The sequence below is a fragment of the Galleria mellonella genome, unplaced genomic scaffold (genome assembly GCF_026898425.1).
Source record: "Galleria mellonella isolate WM207_F2 unplaced genomic scaffold, CSIRO_AGI_GalMel_v1 utg625, whole genome shotgun sequence".
Taxonomy (NCBI): Eukaryota; Metazoa; Arthropoda; class Insecta; order Lepidoptera; family Pyralidae; genus Galleria; species Galleria mellonella.
This window is the reverse complement of record NW_026442129.1, coordinates 769,048-791,065: the sequence shown is the minus strand read 5'-3', so window position 1 is coordinate 791,065 and position 22,018 is coordinate 769,048. Positions and strand designations below refer to the sequence as shown.

The following is a 22,018-nucleotide window of genomic DNA, read 5'->3' as shown; positions in this document are numbered from 1 at the left end:
GTCTGTTAGCCGATCCTGAAAAATTCAACAACGAATCAATCATGATAGTTACCAGGGGGAACCGCGTGGAGGTCGACCTAATAGGGTTTATTGTTAGCAATGAGGTTGCTAATCCCCATTACTAACAATCCCTTCTCCCCCTCGCACACTGCATTTGTTTGTACTAAGTCGCCACTTAGGAGGCTTTTTCCCCATAGATCGTCAGTTTTCTCAATAAGTGTAAATATTTAAAAATAAAACTATTATATTTGAAACAAAGCATTTTATTGGAGTCTCCAGATAACTCTTGTTAAATAGAAAAGATTGAGACATACGTACATACGTCTAGAAAAATAAACATCTTCAATAAATACGGGACGTGGAACAACGCAGAAGGGCGACGTACAGTCGGACAGAAAACTGTTCTGATTTTATAATATTATTTTAACCTAAAGGATTCATTATTTATACAATAACATAAACAAAAGCTACAGTATTCGTTTTTAATATGTAATTAAAAAACACTACTCAAATGTAGTACAAAAGTGTAATAAATATGAATGTGTGAATATAAACTATTCACTTAAAAGATAGATGAAACAGAAAAAAACATCTGTTTGGAAAAAAAAAAAAAAACACCCTGCATACAACAGACATTTTTGCGTCCGACTGTACATCGCAAACTAATTAAATATCCACAAATATGCCATCCTGGTACATTATAATACAATACAACACTAGTTACATCCATTCCCAATTAATATTCCTGTCTCGACAATAGTGCCAACATGTTTATGACATATTTGCAAATAACTACACTTGCTACACGCAATAAAATTGTCAAATTTATATAAAAAAAAAAAATACAAACATACAGATAAAATCTGATTTTAAATCAGTGTCAATAACGTCAAAATATAAACTTATAATCTATTTATAAAAAAAAAAAAATTACAGCTAGCGTGTAAGAAATATATTAATAATAATTGTACAATATCAGTATCAATTTAACCTGCAAACAATATTTCTCTTTGCGGACTATAATGGCTGTTTATTTAGGAGATACGGCGGACATGGCGTGTCCATACATTCGTCATTCGTACCTCCCATGCGTTGCAATTCCTGAGGACTCGGGTGTTATTCCTCTGTAACCAGTAAATTCACGCCATATTCCACCCTTCAAACCGAAACACAGCCATGCAAACACAGCTGCTTCACGGTGGAAACACGAATGGGACAGAGGTACCCAAGGTACACAATTTTATCGTACACAATACTTTTCTTTACGACTGTACTGTTTACTACATAGTTCAAAAGCGCCTTCAAAAAAAATTACGTGTTATTTTCGTCATGTTTTTTCTTTCAAATGCTTTTGGGAGAGTTTTCTTACTTAGAGAGTAGTCCTGTAATAAGGTCGTTTAGAATTTTTGAAAATATTTCAAAATTTGAAACTAATTTCAGAAATGTTTCATCATCATCGTCATCTTCGTACAGTTATCCCAATTATTATATCGTTATGGAAATATATAATTGTAAAAAAAAAAAAGTCCGTTTTAAAACTTTTTCAATAACAAAAGAACAATTACGATTGAATTTGAATATTACTGTCAAACCGTCACGACAGACTGTTGTCATAATAAACAAAATAAATAATACTAACAGAGGAAGACTGATGGATTGTAAAAAATAACTCAAGACTAGTGCCTATCTCGACGCCTTGAAACGTGGCATATAGAAAAAAAAGGTGATTCTGAACCCCAATTGCAAGATTTTTGTGATAGATCAGTCAATTTGAGCATAAATCTGATTATTAGAGAATTATAAACAGATGTTGAGGACCGATCAGATGTTACCGTATTGAGTGGCACATTATAGGCCCGCAAAGAAAAACTATAAATTAACTGTAAAACCTTAAACATTGAACGTAAAATTAAACACTTTGTGTCATGGTTTAGTACTAGAAACGCTCTAGCAATTTGGAATGTCCTGTTTAGATAAAAAAAAAAATGGTGATGCAATGATTACATTAAATAAATTCAGTGTGATCACGCGACGTACGAATAAAACACTTGACCGCTCGAATGTACTGTACACATCGCATATTTAACGCCATCTATTGGTGAGACCAAAGCGTTGCCTTTACGTTATTATACGCTAGATGGCGCTGATACTGAACAAAATATAGAACGCCATTTTGTTGGATCACGATTACAAAATGGCGGACTTGAGCGTTGCACTGTTATTTCTATATAGTGATTATATTCGTACGTCGATCATGTTGTCGCAGTGCCAGTGGTTGCGTGGCGGATGACTCTATGCTAACATCGATCGAGTAAGCGATGCTTAGCTGTAGAAAACGGCCCAGATCATCGATCAAACGACACTTCTTAACCAACGACAAACTGTGTACACACAATACATTCGTACATATATTGTCGTTTTCGTGTCCGAATACAATAACTAAGCAAATATATATTTTTTTTTTTACAATTACAATCCAATTTTTATAACATGCAATGATTATTTTTATCAATAATTCGAAAAGGCACACAGGAAAATAGAATCATAATATAAATATTTTTATTACGATAACATAAATAGTATTTTAATAAAGATACTACCGAACTGGGATTTAGATTTAAAGTTAAAGTTAAAAAAATAAAAACACATGATTGAGACCGTTTCACCTACTAGCTGAAGCCACGTTTGTTACATTAACGGCACTAATACACGTAACTATACCCTAAGTAGCACCTAAATGGTGAATATATAGTTTAGCAACAAATCATATAGGTATTTATAGATGTTTCAACACGGCCCGACGTTACTTTTGTCTTTGCTTCCAATTAGCAAGTAAAAAAGTTGAGAATTTAAAAATAGAACGGTTATATTTTTTTTTATTAAAAATTTATAAATAACAAAATGCAGCTAGCATTTGTAGAATACAATATACTACTTGTTTTTTTTTTCACAAAGCATGCAAAGTAAGCGTCGAGCAATAAACTTTTCTTCATTAGTCCCGTGTTACATTGTAATGATTACAGATTGTAATAATATAATAAATAGGGGGAAACAATTGTTTTTTTTTTCTTTTTAATCTAAAACGGTGGTCTACCTCGTGTGACAGTTTAAAGCTATCCCATAGACAAAACATTGTTTATAATGAAACATTATACCTTTTACACGAACATTTTTAACTATGGCAACATTATTTGCTAAAAGCCATTGTGTATGGGAAATATGCTTAAGTCTAGGTTTATTTAAAAAATTTGCAAATGCTTTATTAATGTCGTCTTAATAATATTTTCTTTACATAAAAAATACTTAACATTTCATAAAATAATCGTAGGTGCGTTTCGACGTCACAACATCAAATGTAATTAACCTCATTTATCAATTAATAAATGTTTAATTAAATAACTTAATTAATATTCGCAGTGGTTTCGCTTACAACTAGTTTGTGTATGTAGCTCATATACATACAAGTTGCTTATAAAACTACCTCGGCTCCCTTTCGCTCGGGTGTGGAGTGAAAGAGACCAAGATATCAGAATGCCGTGTTACCGTGGACGCCATTTTGTCGAGGCGCGGTCTCAAGATGGCGGAGCCGCGTTACGGTTGCGTGCTCTGCTGTTGGATTTCTATTTTCTCCACTGTCATATCGGGGTTCATCGCTGTGGCCTCCTGCAAATTTAATTAAGCAATGACTATTAATACTAATCAAGAAATAGAAGTCATTCCTTCTTTTTCTCACGTTCACGAAATAAAGTAAATGCAATCAGAGGGGACTTTGTACAAAAGTCGATTGCTTGGGTACCCCTGTCCCATTAGTGTTTCAACCGTGAAGCAGTTATGTTTGCATGGCTGTGTTTCGGTTTGAAGGGTGAGATATGGCGTGAATTTACTGGGTACAGAGGAATAACACCTGAGTCCTTAAGAATGGCAACGCATGAGGAGTATCATGTGCAAAACAGTATATTCTATTATGTCCATGGTACTGCTCATGTCTATAGGCGACGGTTACCACTTTCCATCGGGTGGGCCGTCAGCTTGTTTGCCATTCTAAGTTGTATAAATGAAAAAAAAAAAATTAAAAACCTTCGACACGATTCAGAAAACATATCTTTATATATAATTTAAATATAATCTTCATCATATTAGCCACTGCTAGTTGCCACACTTAGCAGGCGGGTTAGCAACCGTAGTTGGACTTTAGTAACGTCGCTGCTGCCCTACTCCTATGGGAAAGGAAGGAGTGGTCCATTCTATGCCGGGACCACACCGCAAAATTTAATCTTATATTTAGTCGCGCTTCGTCATGTCACGTCACGCCAGAGGCTTTCATGAATGCAGCCTTGAAACAGTAGAGGGCGCTACCATCCCTGGAGCAGTAACAGTGAAGAGTAATGTCGCTATATGGTCCCAGCATAGAATAGGCCACCCCATCCTTTCCCGTGAGTGTCGTAAGAGTCAACTAAGGAAGGGCGAGGGATGGGCAGCAGCGTCCCTCTTAAAACATCTCTAAAGCCTAACTGCGGTTGCTAACTTGCCTGCCAAGCGTGGCAACTACTGGCAAAACTCTTCTTATGGGGAAGGCTTATGTCCAGCAGTAGACAGTTACCGGCTGAAATAATAAACAAAATACATATGTAAGCACCTGTATAGCTTCCGCGAGCGCCCTGTCGTGGTCGATGGGGTCGCCGTCCGACTGTATGGTGATCTTCTGTTCCACGCGCGTCTCCACCACGCCGTTACGCTCCGTCTTGTACTGTTACCGTACAATACAATAGATATAATAATTTATTTATTTTTTGTCTGGTTATCATACTTATTTCTTCAGATATCTAGAAATTTTATAACTTTGTGTTTTTCGTATTATACATGTATGTATATATATATAATGAGTAGGGATAATATTTATATTATTATATGTATCACATCTCCCATATTTAGAACTAACACAATTTTTCATCGTGTCTCCCACCAAATTGTTTATAACTACTCCTCTCCCTCCAAAGGTTGGCTGGAAGAGTTTGCCTTTCGTACTACACTATACTTATTGAAAATTGTTTAACAAATCATGTTATGTTGGTGCAATAAAGTATCAAATAAATAAAATAAATAAATAAGTTCTTATGAAAATTGTGCTATAATATCAAATTGAAATCTTAATGCTCTTAAAATCGCGAGAATCGATCTCATTGGCAATTTTTTTTACATCTAACTAACAATACTACGGCAAGCATTAACACTACAATAACCATACGGCCCGCCGTATGATAAGTACGTAATAGCTACTCACGGTGATGGTCTCGACCGTGCGCGTCTTAGAGCTGATGGTCTGCGAGGAGACCACCTCGCCCTCAGCGTTGGTCGTCTCCACTGTCTCTTCAGTTGGCAGGGGGCCCGTACTTGTCTATGACAGATACGTGCAACAGAAATTAAACAATTTAATAAAAAATTTTAAAAAGGAATCCTTCTCCAGGAATAAAGAGAATAAGGAGACTTTGTAGCTTGTTTTCATTTTCTAGTTCCCCATGACGCGTGTCCTCCCGTATTAAATAAATAAAAATAAATTAATTTAAAGAATTTTTTTTGTATAACTTAAAATGGCAAACAAATTGACGGCCCACTTGATGGAAAGTGGTAACCGTCGCCTATAGACATGAGCAGTACCATGGACATAACAGAGTGTACTGTTTCGCCCATGATACCCCCTATGCGTTCCATTCCTGAGGACTCAGGTGTTATTCCTCTGTACCCAGTAAATTCACGCCATATCCCACCCTTCAAACCGAAACACAGCTATGCAAACATAACTGCTTCACGGTAGAAACACGAATGGGACAGAGGTGTCCAAGCAAACGACTTTTGTACAAAATCTCCCTCTGGTAAATAATAACAAATTACTCGAATCATAAATCAATTTAATGGTAATAATTAATTAACTATTAAGATTGCATGTTTGTATAAAAAGCGATAGAAATGAATGTACCACACTCACCCTGGTGGTGGCTCCGTGCACCATGCTGCCGAACGGCGCGTTGCCCATCACCGTCGACGTTGTCGTGGTCCTATATGTGCCCGGCTCCTGGTTACACCATCGACACAATTATTAGCATTTACATAGAAACTGTATTATATATATATATATATATATATATATATATATATAATTCACGGCTTTGTGTTACGGACGTTTCAAACCTAAGAACAAGGAATTACATAGAAGGAATGATAAAATAAAAACTGTTAATCATACGGTTGCCTCCTTTCTTCTTATGCAAATATAATTAGTAAAAAGAAGACGGAAGATACACCATCAGTTGCTATTTGTCTTAATTCATATCAGACTAGTGTATAGAAAATGTTATACGGCTGTATAACCCTACCAAATTCAGATACAACCTGCTCGCATACTTTCTACATAAACTGTGTCAAATATATAATATAGTAATGTAAAATTTGTCATTGACAAATAACTGACAGATCAAACATTTTCTATACACTAGCCTGCTATGAATTGAGAAAAATAACAACTGATGGTGTATCTTTCGTCCTCTTTTTACAAATTATATTTGCATAAGAAGAAAGGAGACAACCGTATGATTTACAGTTATTATTTTACCTTTTCTTCTATGTAATTCTTGTTCTTAGTTTAAAAACCGACAGTTCTACAGAATAAAAGCATAGACAAATCTGTATTCACGTGATCTGAACTTGACAAATCTTTAAATATAATAACAGCTGGCTAATAACGTATTTTATTGGAATAGATCCATATGTACTTTGGGTAACAAGTAGGGGAACGTTAAAGTTATTATATATGACAAAGTATTTTTTTTTTATATAAGAATTATTCCAATATTGCAATTTAAATAACAAGATAAAAATTAACCATGTATTTATTATAAATAATTTTTAAAAAATATTTAATAAATATGTGAAATGAAACCTTTTAGCATACAACTGAAATAAAAATACTTATTATGTTTTGTGTTTTAAGTAAATACATTATGCAATACATTCTCTCGCATACACGTAGTCATGCAACACAACGATGCAACATTATGTATGCACATGCCACTTATACAGCAACGATAATATGCAAATACGAGTATGTTACACTCACATAACAATATTAATATTTAAAAATAACAAAAAAAAAATAACCAAACAAAAATAACAATTTTTCATTTAACTATACTTATTTGCATTTATTTGTACTTACTTTTATTTTTCCCTTCTTTTATTTTACTTTTAAAAATTTCATACTGGTTTAGTGAAAGAAACGCTTAGTAAACATTTACCCTAAATTATTTAGTAAATATTTAAACACCATAATTACACCACTATTAAACACCATAATGCCAAATATAAAATCCTCTAGTTCTTATTAATTATAATAAATAAAAGTAAAATAAAAGAGGGTACAGTTGTGATTGTTCACTTTTAATTTCACTTTTATTACTTTATAGCGTTTATGTTACTACACTACAGTGGATACTATAATTTTACACTAGCTTCAAGCCCTTACGGGGTAGACAGAGATCGATGAAGTTTTAATTACTGATACAAACATAATTTTGAAATATACCTACATGAATATAGAGTTTGAAACCTCTAAATAATTGGTAGTATTTTTGCATTTGAGAAAACTAATTAAAATAATCTCAAATCGAAAAAGAACAGCACATTTTTTGAGATAAATTTATACAAACAATTCTGTATGTTTCGTCACGTTATTATATTAAAAATTTAACTAGAAAGAAAGAGACAGCACTACAATGGCTTCTAATAATATTACCACATTTATGTGTTCATATAATATTTATTTAATAACCTTAGAGGTTTTACAACTACGTGGTATACTCACAGTGAGGTAGTAATGACCTTCGCCAGCGCCCTCTTCGAAATCGATCGGTGTACCAGAATCTCCGCTGCTCAGAGAGCTTTCTGAACCGCGTCTAGTACGCTGCGGTCCGGTGCATGCCATATGGTCACCATTGGGGTACATGGACGATGGGATGACGAGGTGATGGGAGATTATCACATAGTGGTGGGATGTAAGTAACACATTGAGTGTAAGTTATCACAAACGTTAACATGTAAGGACGATGAGGTTAAGTGAGAAATAGGTAAATTTATGATGAGGAAAATTAAAAGGTAAGGTTTCGCCATAATGGACCGTTTTCGGTTTAGTTTCATGCCGTATCCGAAGCGTTACAAGCAGCGTTCATCCATATTTCCATTTCGTGATTGGAGGAGGGGGGACAAAAAAAAAAGAAATAAATTAGAAAACAAATCGTACATGCGACTGACAGCCCTTTCCGGCAATTTGAAAATTTCTTTCTTAAATTTAGTACTCATCGGAATAGAAATAAGATATGTACCTCACACTACTGTTTGAATATACATTATAAATTGTCAAATATTTTTCAATTGAAATCCCTTTGTAATCAAAACTGAAACCTGCGTTTGACCCAAACAGCATATAGTCCATCAAATAAACAACGTAATATATCAATTACATGCCATGCAGTTTGTAAAACGCAATTTATCCTAAGAATTATCTCAATGTGCATATTGGAATCGACCTTTATTAATATATAAGTCTGTAAAGTTGTTTGTTATACGATGTTTAAATATTTGTACAGACTTTAATGAAATTAGCACATAGATTAATTATAGGTATGTCCTTAAACAGGCGAATAAAACGTCAAGACAAACATTTCATATTGTAAGTTGTATTTTAAAAAAAAAAGCATTTGTGACAAGATTCGATAGCATGCGTCATAATATTGCTCAAAGTGCAGTTCAAATTGCAAGCTCGATACTCGCAACATATGGCATTGAATTGAATGCAAATAGACGCTCGTGTAGCAGCCCTATGCCGTGCAGAAAGAGCTGTCGTTCAAACAAAAAAGAAAACGGGGATACCCAAAATAAAAACTTGATGCCTCACTTACTACATGATCATGGAGTTTGTGAATGTATGTGGAGAGTGCTATTACCTGATCGCCGGTCGTAACCATAGTTTTGACTTGCTGAGTCAGAACCCGCTGCTCCTGCCTTGTCGCGGACGACGTTAGCGTGTGCGCCACAGTTTTCTCCTCCATTTGCTGTGTCTTCGCCTTGGTGTCGAGGTCGTGGTGCGTGGTCGCCGTCCGCGTGGTGACAGCCCTGGCCGTCACGTACGGACTCTTGCCTTCCATCGGCTCTAAGCTTTCCGCCTACAGTAAGGTTAGACTGGCATGCTTACTATACACATAGAAGTGACAACTAAAAAACTAACTAACATTGACTACGAAAGCATGGAAGCTTTGATAATTAAGTAAAATAAAATCAAAAATAGGCCACACACTGTACAAAATAAAAAATGGAAAACAACATTTAAATTGAAGTGGCGTCTCGTTTGCCTGTTAATTAAAACTGTACAGGAACGAACCTTATTCGTGTGAGTGGAGAACGTCACCTCCCCGGTGCCGAGGTTCTCGACCTCCTGCTCAACGTTATGGGTGACACCCTCGTCGTTCTTCGTTAGCAGCTGCTTGGTCGTGGTCTTCACCACCACTGGGGGTGTGGGTGTTTTCTTGCTTCGCTGCGAAATCGGGATCTTTGAGGACAGAGGAGTGGAAGATACGTATCCCTGGTGTTTTATGTGCTCGCTTGTCGTGTACTCGGTGAAGCTCTTGGGCTCATCGCCGCGGGCGGGACTCTCGTCCTTTCCAAACGTCGAAAACTTATGAGTGTTTACTGTCTGGATGTCAATGTTCGCAGGCAGATCTTGCGTCTCTTTCTCGATTGTGTAGTTCCCACTCTTATCTTCGAAGTGAGATGGATCGATTTGTGAATAATGTAATATTAACTGTCCCGTGACAGGATCCCTGACGGCTGTGCTCGGGTCTATATCACCTGTATCCGGATCTATGTCTCCGTATTCTGTTTTTATCCTGCCGGTGACCGGATCGATTTTGCCAGATAATGTCATCGTTTGAGTAACCGTTGTCCGGGCGCCTTTCAGTCTTGGATCATCTGGATCCACGTCAATAGTTTCCCCAGTTATTGGATCAACGATCTGATACAAGTATACTGTCTTTGTAGTAATTATTCTGCCTGTTGTTTCATCTATTGTGCATTCTTTAGGATCTACTTCTTTAACGCGTCCTTTATCGTCCTTCTGAGTGATCACATAAATTTTAATAATAACTAACCTTCCGGTTCTCGGATCGATTTTACCAATTTTGGTGTAAATCTCTCCAGTACCAGGATCGACTTGTGAAGCAGAATATAGAGGCTGATTATTTTCATCAACTTCGCCAGTTGCAGTGTAAATTTGTCCATTAACTGGATCAACTTTGATAAGAGACTTGTCGATATCTGTAGTTCTAACAATGGTGCCTGTTTTAGGATCTAAACGACCATAGATTGTGATAATGTAGCCTGTTATGGGATCAACTTGACCAGCTGTATATAAAACTTCGTTAGTGTGTGGGTCTTTAGGACCAGCGATCCAAATTTGGTTAGTCTTGGGATCGACTTTAACATTCTTAGGATCATTAGAAACAATTTGTTTTCCAGAGACAGGATCAACTTTATTCTGAATTATTCTTAAACAAATAAGTCTACCAACATCTTTATCTGGTTTGCCGGATTTAGGATTAATTTGTCCACTTCGAAGTAAGAACTGTCCAGTAATAGGGTCTACTTTCAGTTCTTTGCTTTCAAATTTACCAGTCTTAGGATCATTGTAGGTCACAGTGCCTTTGACGAGATCAATTTGACCATATTTAGTATCAATTTTGTTATTATCAGGATTAAATTGGCCAGTAGAACTTTCGATTACAGAATGTTTAGGTTCAATAATACCCTTCTTAGAATCGACTTTACCGACGAAAGTCGTTACTTCAACTACTGGATCAATATGTGTACCGACAATAATAACTTGACCAAGTTTAGGATCCAACCTGCCAGTTTTGGGGTCTACCACTCCAGTAATTGTAATTTGTCCATTGTTTTCATCAATGTTAGCCGGTTTTGTGTCTTGGGCTCCTGATGTATCAGTCACAAATATAACTCCATTTGATGGATCAATAACACCATATTTTGTAGAAATATGTCCTGTTTCAGCATCCACCTTGCCTTTTGTATGTTCAACTGTACCTACTTCAATGTCAACTTTGCCTGTTCTCGGATCAATGGGTCCTGTTATTGTTGTAATCTCAACAACTGGATCATCTTGTTTAGCAACACTCAAGATCATACCTAAATTAGAGTCGACTTTTCCTGTTTTCGGGTCAACAGCACCAGATGGAATGAATATTTGTCCAGTTTCAGGCAAAACAGTTCCATCTTTAGTTACTTTTTGTCCTGCAGTGTCAGTTATTACGATGTGTCCTTTATTTGAATCTATAACACCGTACTTAGTTTCAATGAGACCGTTCGGATCTAAGATTCCGGTTAAATGTTCTACTTCAGCTGTATTCAGATCTGGTTTCTTAGTTTTTGGATCGACTTTAGTAAAGATGACCATGATTTTGACGATCTTTCTCTTAGGAGGTTCAGGAGGCGCTGATGTTGGCTTAACAGGACTTGCTCGTTGGACTGTAGTAATAGGTGAAGCTTTTTGACCGAGACTTGAGATAATAGGCGAAGATGTCCGCACTGGTGATTGCAGTGGTGTCTGAACGGGTGTGTGGGTGGGAGTCTTTACAGGCGATGGAATTTGTCTTACAGGTGAGATACTGACTCTCTGCCCTACTGGTGCAACGCTTGATAACACATTTTGTTTATCAACTATTATCAACTGTTGAGCATATGTAGGATCGACCTTGCCTGTCTTGGGATCAACTATTGCAGAAGTCACAATCAAATTACCAGTTTTTGGATCGATTTCTGCTTGTTTCAATTCTTGCTTTCCGGTTACAGGGTCCCTATACAAAATTTGACCAGATCTCGGATCAATTATACCGAAATCTGTATGTATTTTGCCATCTTCAGCGCTAACATAACCTTTGGACGCGTCTATTGTTCCAGATGCAGCATCTACTGTCTTTGTGTATGGATCATATCTGCTTGTGACAATTACTAAACGCACTTCGCCCTTTGAAATTGGTTTGGTATGCGGTACGACGGGCTTATTTACGATATTGTATTGCTGTACTAAAGTAGGATCTACTTTTCCAGTCTTAGGATCGACCACTTGATGACTAACAATCATATGGCCCGTAGAAGGATCGAGCTGAGCTTTCTTAACCTCTTGTCTTCCAGTCTTTGGATCTGTAACAACAATCTCGCCAGAGGCAGGATCAACAATGCCAACTGCAGTACGGATTTTACCATCTGGACCAAGAGTACCAGTAACGGTATCTACATGTCCTTGAGTCAGATCGAGTTTCTTCGTCCTTGGGTCGTATTTAGTAGTTATAATAACAAGATGAATCTCCCTTTGTACTGGTTTAGTATCCCTTTCAATAATACTAAATTGTTGGGCGAGTGATGAATCAGGTTTTCCAGTCTTTGAATCGTATACACCACTTAGAATCAAATGACCTGTCTTAGGGTCTGTGATGGCTTGTTTTATCTCTGGTTTAGCAGTCTTGGGATCAATCTGCTCAATTCTACCGGTTTTCGGATCAATAATTCCAAAGTTAGTATAAACTCGACCATCCGATGCAACAATACCTCTTGATGTTTCTACACGTCCATTAGGATTATCCAATCTCTTATTTTTAGAATCATATTTACTTGTGATTACAACCAATTGTACTTCTTTCCCTGGTACGGAAGTAAATGTATCTAACGGATTCTCTACAACACTTATTTGTTGTGCTAATGTAGGATCAACTTGTCCAGTTTGTGGATCAACGACTCCTGACGTAAGGAATAGGTTCCCAGTTTTGGGATCAACTGTAGATTTCTTAATTTCTTGTTTCCCAGTAACTGAATCTGTGATGACGATGTCTCCTGTGTATGGATCCACAACACCGAATTCAGTATACACTTTCTCATCATTTCCAATTCTAGCCGGAATCGAATCAACATGAGCATTAGACAGATCCATTTTTTTGGTTTTTGGATCGTATTTGTATGTTACAATGACTAAATTTACGTGACGTTCAGGAATACCCGGCCGAGAAGTTTTATCTACAACATTTAATTGCTGAGCTAAAGATGAATCAGGCTTACCAGTTTTCGGGTCAATAACACCCGTTGTTACATACAAAGATCCAGTTTTGGGATCCGTAATAGCTTGTTTGATCTCAGTTTTACCTGTTTTAGGATCAACTTGCTCAATTTTTCCTGTCTTTGGATCAATAACACCGATGTTTGTATGAATTTTACCATCGGCAGCAATGATTCCCCGAGACGTCTCAATATGGCCATTAGGATTATCCAATTTCTTAGTTTTAGGATCATATTTACTTGTAATTATTACCAATTGTACCGGTTTCCCTTGTACTGTTGCGAATTTTTCTTTAGGCTCTTGTACTACACTTATCTGTTGACCAAGAGAGGGATCGATTTGCCGCGTAGCAGGATCCATAACGCCAGATGTAAGTAGTAAATTACCAGTTTTAGGATCTACTACAGCTTTCTTAACTTCTTGTCTACCAGTAGCAGAATCTGTCACAATTATATCACCAGTGCGTGGATCTACAACGCCAAACTCTGTATGTATCTTACTATCGTTTTCAATTTTACCAGGTAATGTGTCCACGTGTACGTTAGACGGATCTAATTTCTTATGCTTAGGATCATATTTAGATGTAATAATAACTAAATTCACAGATTTTTCTGGAATGCTTCTTCGGGCATCCTTGTCTACTATTGCGTATTGTTGAGCAAGAGAAGAATCTGTTTTTCCTGTTTTCGGATCTACTACGCCTGTGGCAAGTAACAAGCATCCAGTTTTGGGATCAGCTATCGCTTGTTTGATTTCCTGCTTTCCTGATTTCGGATCCACATGTTCAATCTTTCCAGTTTTTGGATCAATAACTCCAAAGTTAGTGTGGACTTTGCCATCAACAGCAATGATACCACGCGATGTTTCTACATGGCCATTTGGATTGTCTAACCTTCTATTTTTAGAATCATATTTACCTGTTATTACAACGAGCTGTACTTCTTTTCCTGGGACAGAGGCAAATTTGTCTTTTGGTTTGTTTACAACTGTTATTTGTTGGCCAAAGCTTGAATCCACTTGTCCTGTATGCGGGTCAACTACGCCAGACGTTAACAATAAGTTACCAGTCTTCGGGTCCACAGAAGCTTTCTTTACATCTTGTTTACCAGTCAAGGGATCTGTGACAATTATTTCACCAGTGCTAGGATCGATTACACCGAAATCTGAGTGAACTTTATCATCAGCATCAATTTTTCCAGGAATAGAATCGACAACGGCGTTCGAAAGATCCAATTTCTTATTCTTAGGATCATATTTGGATGTAACTATAACTAGATTAACGTATCTTTCCGGAATGCCTTTTGGAGCATCTTTATCGACTACAGTCAACTGTTGAGCAAGAGAAGAATCGGTCTTGCCAGACTTAGGGTCAATAACACCAGATGTAAGTAAAAAGCTTCCTGTCTTTGCATCTATTGTAGCTTGTTTTGAATCTCGTTTACCGGATTTAGGATCAGTAAAGTAAACTTTACCAGAATTAGGATCCAAAACTCCAAAATTCGTGTGTACTGTACCATCTTTGTCACTGATTATAGCACGCGAAGTCTCAACGAATCCATTAGTATTTTCTAGTTTTTTGTTCTTTGAATCATATTTAGCTGTAATAGCCACCAATTGAACTTCTTTTCCTGGCAGTGAAGCGAATGTATCGACAGGCTTATCTACAATACTGTACTGTTGACCCATAGACGTATCCAACTGGTCTGTTCTTGGATCAATAACACCAGATAGGAGTAAAATATTTCCAGTTTTAGGATCTACTTGAGCTTGTTTAATTTCCTGTTTTCCAGTCTTAGGATCAGTGACCTGTATTTCGCCAGTTCTAGGGTCAATGATACCATATTCTGTGTAAATTTTACCATCAGACCCACTTAGTACTCCTTTAACTGAATCTACATGAGCAAATGACGGATCCAGTTTCTTGTTCTTTAAATCATACTTGCTTGTAACAACAACAAGGCGAACTTCTCTGTTTGCTTTAGTAGCATCTTTCTCAATTATGCTGAACTGTTGGCCTAATGACGAATCTACTTTACCAGACTTAGGATCGAGAACGCCAGTAGTAACAAGAAGATTCCCAGTTTTATTGTCAACATAAGCTTGCTTAGGATCTTGTTTTCCAGTCTTTGGATCAATGTAGTCAATCTTTCCAGTTTTAGGATTAATGGTGCCGTAATTGGAACTGACTACACCATCAGACCCAACAACCGCCCTTGATACATCAACATGACCATGGGACGCGTCTAATTTCTTGTGCTTGCCATCATATTTTCCAGTAATAACTACCAAATCCACCTCCCTACCCGGCTTCGCTCCCACTTTATCGGTAGCTTTCTCGACGAAACAATATTGTTGTGCCAGTGTTGGATCTAATTTTCCAGTTTTGGGATCTATTACTCCAGAAGTAAAAAGTATATGACCTGATTTAGAATCTACGTGACCATTTTTAATCTCCTGTTTTCCTGTTACAGGGTCAGTATAGCTAACCTGTCCCGATTTAGTATTTATTAATTCTTTTTCTGTCTGAATCTTGCCATTAGATTTATTTAAAGTTCCTTTTGTAACAAGGACAGTACCATTAGCATCATCTAACTTTTTGGTCTTAGGGTTGTATCTACCAGTTATTATAACGACTTGCACTTCGTTTTCAGGTTTAGCAGCAATAGGCACAGCGACTACAGCAGCCAATGGAGCCTCATGATGAGCCCTTTCAGAATCCAATAATGCAAGAGTTGGGTCTATAAGATTCTTAGGAGCTTTGGCTTGTTCTTTCAAAGCTGCAGATTGTACATAGTCAATGCCAGGGGTTTTCAATGCACTTAGATCATCAGGCGTTTTTCGTTTCTCGGCGCTTTCTGCTACCTTCTTTTCTTCACCCGGCGCGTAATTAAAAGCAAGACCAGCTTTCCTTGTGGTAGGACTTTGAGCATCAAGTTCTCTTTGTTTCTCTTCTGTAATGGGTTCCTTTTCGTAACTAAACGCACCTTGGATAAATGGTTTAGTACGTGTTGGACTCTTTTCTGTATCTGTATATTCGTAAGGCTTAGTAAAACCTGGTTTTTCTTGTTCAGATTTAACGGGACTTGTATCAGGTGATGTATCCAGATTAGAGCTGTTTGCGGATGAGTCGAGCACAGCCTTTGCTTTCGGATCTTTAATTTTCTTATCTTTATCTTTGGGTGATTTTGTTTTAATCTTCGGGGACTTCTCTTCTTTAGGAGATTTTTCTTTTTTACCACCGAATAGTCCAAAACCTCCCTGTTGGGTGGGATTAGGATAGAAGGGAAAACAAAAATAAAAAATAATTACAAATAAAATAATTAAAAGACGTCAACGCGTAGTACAAGTTTAATGTTCATTTATTCAAAATATAATGAACATTGAAACTCATACAACAATAAACGGTGCAAAATTAATATGAAAATGCATAATGCATATGCATGCCTTGCTCTAGTTGCATATTCTAACATTTATATTTACAAAAAATGTATAATACACTAATGTCTACTTCCTTTAAACATCACAGTATTGCGTTCAATTATTATTTTATCAGAAAAATGCCAGGTTGTTTCTACCATTCTTGCATATATGGACAAATTGAATAAACAAATTGTAAAGGGAAATGCACTTACCTTGCCCTTCTTGGGTGTGGTTTCAACGTTATTTGTGATGCCTGGATCGCTCGATGTATCAGTTCCTGAAATTATAGCATCGCATATATTAGTCATAGTTTTGTACTCATGTTCAAGTTTAAAGAAATTAACGAAATAATGTATAATAAAGAAATTTTTCATCACTTATATAATTTAAATGTTACGTCTTTTTATTCCTTTTTATACGAAGTCTTTCGCCTGTTATACGTTCTAGTATGTTTCCATCATCATTTCAGCCATTATCCGTCCACTGCTGGACATAAGCCTTCCCCATAGACTGCCATAAAGTACAGTCCTGAGCTACCCACATCCACTGAGTCTCTGCAATACATTTCAGGTCATCACTCCATCTAGTATGTTTTATGTTCCATATATTCTTTTTCAGTTTATTCTTACCATTTTCTGCAGGCTTTCTCTGTTCGGCGAGTTTCTTATCTTCCTTCTTGTCCAGGGGACCTGTAGGCATCACTTTCACAGCGCCGGGTGGAGGTTTCTGTGGATACAAAATCAAATAGATAATTTTATAATTGTAATATAATCACATTTGTCTTTGGAAAAAATAATTCCTCCCAATGGAAAATAATTGACGGTGTATAAATTTAAAGTTGAGCATAACATGTGTATATTTTCTATTGTAAGATAAATAAAAAAAAATACTTGAAAAATATTATTTATAAATTAATGTATGATAGATTAATTTGAAAATGTTTATTAGATTTAATAAAACTATTTATATAAAATAAAACTAATACTAATGAAGTAGTGAACTACTATGAAACAGTGCATTTCTCGTACGTACATTATACTTTAAAATATTATATATTAAACCACAATATTAATATAATAAAAAAAATTATGCCTTAGTGGTTAATTTGTACAACAAATTTACTACAATATTACCTTTATAAAAACAAAAAGAAATATTCAAAGGATTTAGCCAGTTATATTTCAAATTCATACAATACAACTAAAATCTTAGTTATCATTATTAGAATAAGAAGCTAAACCCTGACTGACTAAAATTATTAGATTTAAATAACCATGCGAATCTTGTGGGATTGAGTGCAAAATATCAAAAATAAATCTATATTTAGATAGAAAATTCAATGTTAATTTGACACCGTTCAAGTTAGCACTCAATCCTCAGGCCTGAGCCGCACGTTAAGCTCAACATTGAGCTCGAGCACCTTGTCGCCGGCGAGGTACTCCCCCTCGAGCGAGCTAGCGGACGACGCGCTCACGGTGCCGCCGGAGCGACGTCGCAGCTTCCGAGCAGCGTGCGAGGAACGCAATGTTAATTGGAGCGATCAGAGAACACAACAATATCTGAGCAAAACATGTATGTACTGCTCAGACGAATGTATAATTATCGTTACAGATTTTCTTGGGGCTTATTACAGTTTCATAACAATTATTCATTAATTATATCATATTATATAAAAGAAATATACTTTATACATATGCTTAAATAAAAATAATAATATTGACTCGACATATAGATATTTGACATGAATGACGACAAAAATAGATAGGGAAATCACTTGAATATGAAATTGAGAAATGTGATCATATTTGTTAAGACCATACATAAATTTTGAAGATGCTCAAGCTTGTTTAATCGCTCACCATTGGATTACCAGTTGGATTATAGAACGGGAAGATATGTAGTGGCTTATAAAAATACTACGAAAGTTAACTCTCAATAGTAATTCATTGGGTATTAAAAATCAGCCATTTTATTATAACAAGATATAATTTTATATATTTGACATGTAATAAGCCCCTATGCAAACTGCCGTCACAAGTTCACTGTTTCTCCGAAGGCTCAGTAAATTAAAATGAAGTAAGCCAATACAATACACATGCATGTGAGTACATGTGAGTAGTACACAATACAACACCAATCATCTAGAGAGGCTACGTAAATGATCAAGCAGTTTGACTCGAGCATTTATCTATTACTGCTTATACGACAAACGTCGAAGTTACACGTATTTGTTATACAAGCGCACATGTTTGACTCAAACCACTTGATCATCTACGGAGACCATAATATTAATATATGATCTAAAATGTCTAAAATTCTAAAAGTGACAATTATGTTAAAACTATACGAGATTGTTTTATTGCTCTAGACTTTACGTTTTAATTAAATGAAGTATAAAAAGATTGATATATCATGCACTTCAATTATGGCCGAGTCCTCATTTTTAGAAGCATACGCAGGTGACACAGCTAGATTTACTATCAGCTCCAATATACACCTTTACTTTTACTATAGGGAAATGTTTGTCCAAATTAAACCTTATATCATCGATATAAAGTTCATTCACTCATTGTCATTGTTATTCAACTAAGAAACGAAATAAACTCATGCAAATGAAAATGATTGGCTACAATACATTAAAACATGGGATGTATGAATACATTATATAAAATCAATAATAAGAAATCCATGATAGTATTTTTTTTATACAATATAGAAGTGCAAACAAGCTGACGGCCCACCTGATGGAAAGTGGTAACCGTCGCCTATAGACATGAGCAGTATATGGACATAATAGAGTATACCGTTTCGCCCATGATACCCCCCATGCATTGCCATTCCTGAGGACTTAGGTGTTATTCCTCTGTACACTGTAAATTCACTACCATATCCCACCCTTCAAACCGAAACACAGCCATATAAACACAACTGCTTCACGGTAGAAACTTGCATGGGACAGAGGTGCCTAATCAAATGACTTTTGTGCAAAGTATCTCTCTGGTAAACAGACCTCTGTTTACCAGAGAGATACTTTGCTGGATATTCCCACTATTAGTAATTAGTAGAATCCAAAAATCGCCAGTTATACCTCACTATAAAAAAATAAAATAACACAGAGCGTTCTATGGCCTTATTAACTCTATAAAACCCTAACTGCGGTCAGCAACAAGTCTTATCTACATTCGTCTATTTGCGACCATCGACATGTCTATTTATATTTTATCTATTCACTTGTCAGTTGGCCTATACACATTTTCATTCATTTATTTATTCATTAAAATAATTATTATGACTGTTAAAACCCAAGTATTTACATACAAAATTATATTAAGGGTATTAAATCCGACTTCAGATATTTCTGAGCCGCTTCTAACATCTTTGGCAGACTACTACATAAACGACCAGTCCTATTGGACAAGTAGCAAACTAATATCTCGATAGAATTGTTATCACTAGCCAGTCCTGCAGTTAGATAGCGTCTTGTTTTAATGCGAGCGCTAACTGATACGATTCTATCGATAGATCCGTTTGCCACTTGTCTAAGGGAGCATTTAACCTCCTGAGGTCTGAAGTCCTAATACTAGAACAAAATCACATTGTTGTAAACGCCCAATTTTTAAAATAGCAATTTGGAGTCAACACCCTCTGTACTAATACTAGAACAAAATATTTTCCGTCATCTGCCGCGTTTGAATTACGTGCCACGTTGTGTATTCAATGTCGTTTAGTTTGTAAATATATTTGGTATTGTGGCAGTGCACTGCTTTCAATGGACAGGGAATTTTTTTTTCGTTCTTCTGTCATTCTAAGTCGAAGCGATGGCAAGTACAACGATAAAAGGTTTGTTTAATTAATTTATATCTTTTAAATCTTTGTGTTATATTTACGACATTTTGTTTTTTTATCTGGACAAAGGGATGCAGTTTATATAAACACTATTATTTTATCGTAATTTTGTCAATATCAATATGCTTTTTTAGTGATTATTTTTTTGTACTAATACTAGCACTATAAGCGTTTATATGGTTTTTTAGTGATTTTATTTCATGTTAATACTAGTACGGCGGGCATTTATACCTTTAATTATTTTCCTTCTAGTTAGTCTACGCCATTGTGCTGACAGTTTTCCCTTTCACAGATAGTCAAATATTAGAGATACTACATCAATTAGATTTCGAAGACGACGAGGGAGATCCTTTTACAGGAGAGGATACTGGCAATGAGTTCGTTCCAGATAGGAATGATGCAAGTGAAACCAGTACTAGCTCAGAATCAGAGTCTAAGAGTCCACCACCAATTCTGAAAAGTAGTCGAGGACGAGATCGATCGCGCATGCGAGCCCGTAGTCATGCACATTACAGCAGAAGATGTGAGCGCACTCCGCAATTTACTAGTGCTCGCGGTAGCAGCAGTTCAGATAATCAGTTTACATGGGCTGTAAAGAATTTCACAAAAAACCTTCCTATGCTTTCTGAGCCATCGTACTCGATACAAGACAGAACAAATTTTTCAAAATTAGACTATTTTACTCAATACTTTGATGATGAGCTAATAGATATGATCGTAGATAAAACGAATCAAACAGCCGTTTATAAAACAGGAAAGAGTCTGTTAATAACAAATGGCGAGTTAAAAGTTTTCATAAGCTTGTTCTTGATTATGGCATGTATTGAATAACCAGTAATAAGGATGTACTTATTGGGAATTTAATTATTTGTTCTATCAGGTGTTTAAATTTCCATTTTCTATGGGACTTCAGGTTATATGTAGCATCCCAATGTGATAAATATAGAACAAAATATTTTGGAATCTTTTTTTTCTGTCGGGCAAGCCTAAATCAATATTAAAGTATCCCTAAAATATTACACCTTTATCTGTTGTGGTTACCAAGATATGAACAATTTTTGGTCTGGGCGTTTAGGACTTAATTAATTTGTTCTAATATTAGGACACTGGGTCTTCCTTGGATGTACCCACTTTGAAACCGGGCCGCAGGAGGTTAAATGATACGTAAAAATTACCGCTGCTTTACATATAAATTTACATGACAGAGTTGAAACATTATGAACTAGTCATGCTGGCTATTGTATGCAATATCTGTGTACACTAAGTATTATAAGATTATATTGTTTAGGAATGAGCAATATCGATATTTATACCGATAGCTTAACATCGATATTCCAATATTACCGTAACAATAATATCGATATCACTTAAACACTAAGATATTTGGTGCCAAGAAAACCCACGTTCTAACCACACCTGTATGGGTACCACCTCACCAATCATTCAACACAACTATATCTCTGATCTGGAATATCGTTGCTTGTCCTAAGATATCGACAGTATCGATATTATATTTATTGACATCGATACTACGATAATATCGGTAAATATCGCTCACTCATAGCATCGTATGGGTTTTGGCATCGA

General features: G+C 36.1%; 2 protein-coding genes across 6 annotated transcripts in view; one reads left to right on the top strand and one right to left on the bottom strand.

The window, feature by feature from the left end:
- Positions 1-242: 242 nt before the first annotated feature.
- Positions 243-22,018, bottom strand: part of LOC113511301 (protein 4.1 homolog) — a 121,483-nt gene continuing 99,707 nt past the window's right edge. For 3 of the 5 annotated variants that reach the window (XM_052899666.1, XM_052899667.1, XM_052899670.1), the window contains 9 exons: positions 17,215-17,311; positions 16,798-16,862; positions 9,428-16,423; positions 8,994-9,212; positions 7,856-7,954; positions 5,984-6,070; positions 5,282-5,395; positions 4,637-4,747; positions 243-3,663 (listed from right to left, as the gene is read on the bottom strand). In XM_052899666.1, coding sequence (XP_052755626.1) covers positions 3,592-3,663; positions 4,637-4,747; positions 5,282-5,395; positions 5,984-6,070; positions 7,856-7,954; positions 8,994-9,212; positions 9,428-16,423; positions 16,798-16,862; positions 17,215-17,311 — 7,860 coding nt within the window. In that variant the 3' untranslated portion in view covers positions 243-3,591. The remainder of the gene's footprint in view (positions 3,664-4,636; positions 4,748-5,281; positions 5,396-5,983; positions 6,071-7,855; positions 7,955-8,993; positions 9,213-9,427; positions 16,424-16,797; positions 16,863-17,214; positions 17,312-22,018) is intronic. The other 2 variants (XM_052899668.1, XM_052899669.1) reach the window with 2 other exon arrangements.
- LOC128201774 (uncharacterized) lies at positions 20,239-21,325 on the top strand. Its single transcript, XM_052899675.1, has 2 exons — positions 20,239-20,425; positions 20,724-21,325. Exons 1-2 carry the CDS (start codon positions 20,404-20,406, stop codon positions 21,260-21,262), a joined length of 561 nt encoding a protein of 186 aa, XP_052755635.1. The 5' UTR covers positions 20,239-20,403; the 3' UTR covers positions 21,263-21,325.

Bases quoted from the DNA above. Each gene is read 5' to 3' on its own strand.
- LOC128201774 (XM_052899675.1), top strand. From the start codon at position 20,404: ATGGCAAGTACAACGATAAAAG. The intron at 20,426-20,723 runs GTTTGTTTAATT...TCCCTTTCACAG, and splicing joins GGCAAGTACAACGATAAAAG to ATAGTCAAATATTAGAGATA.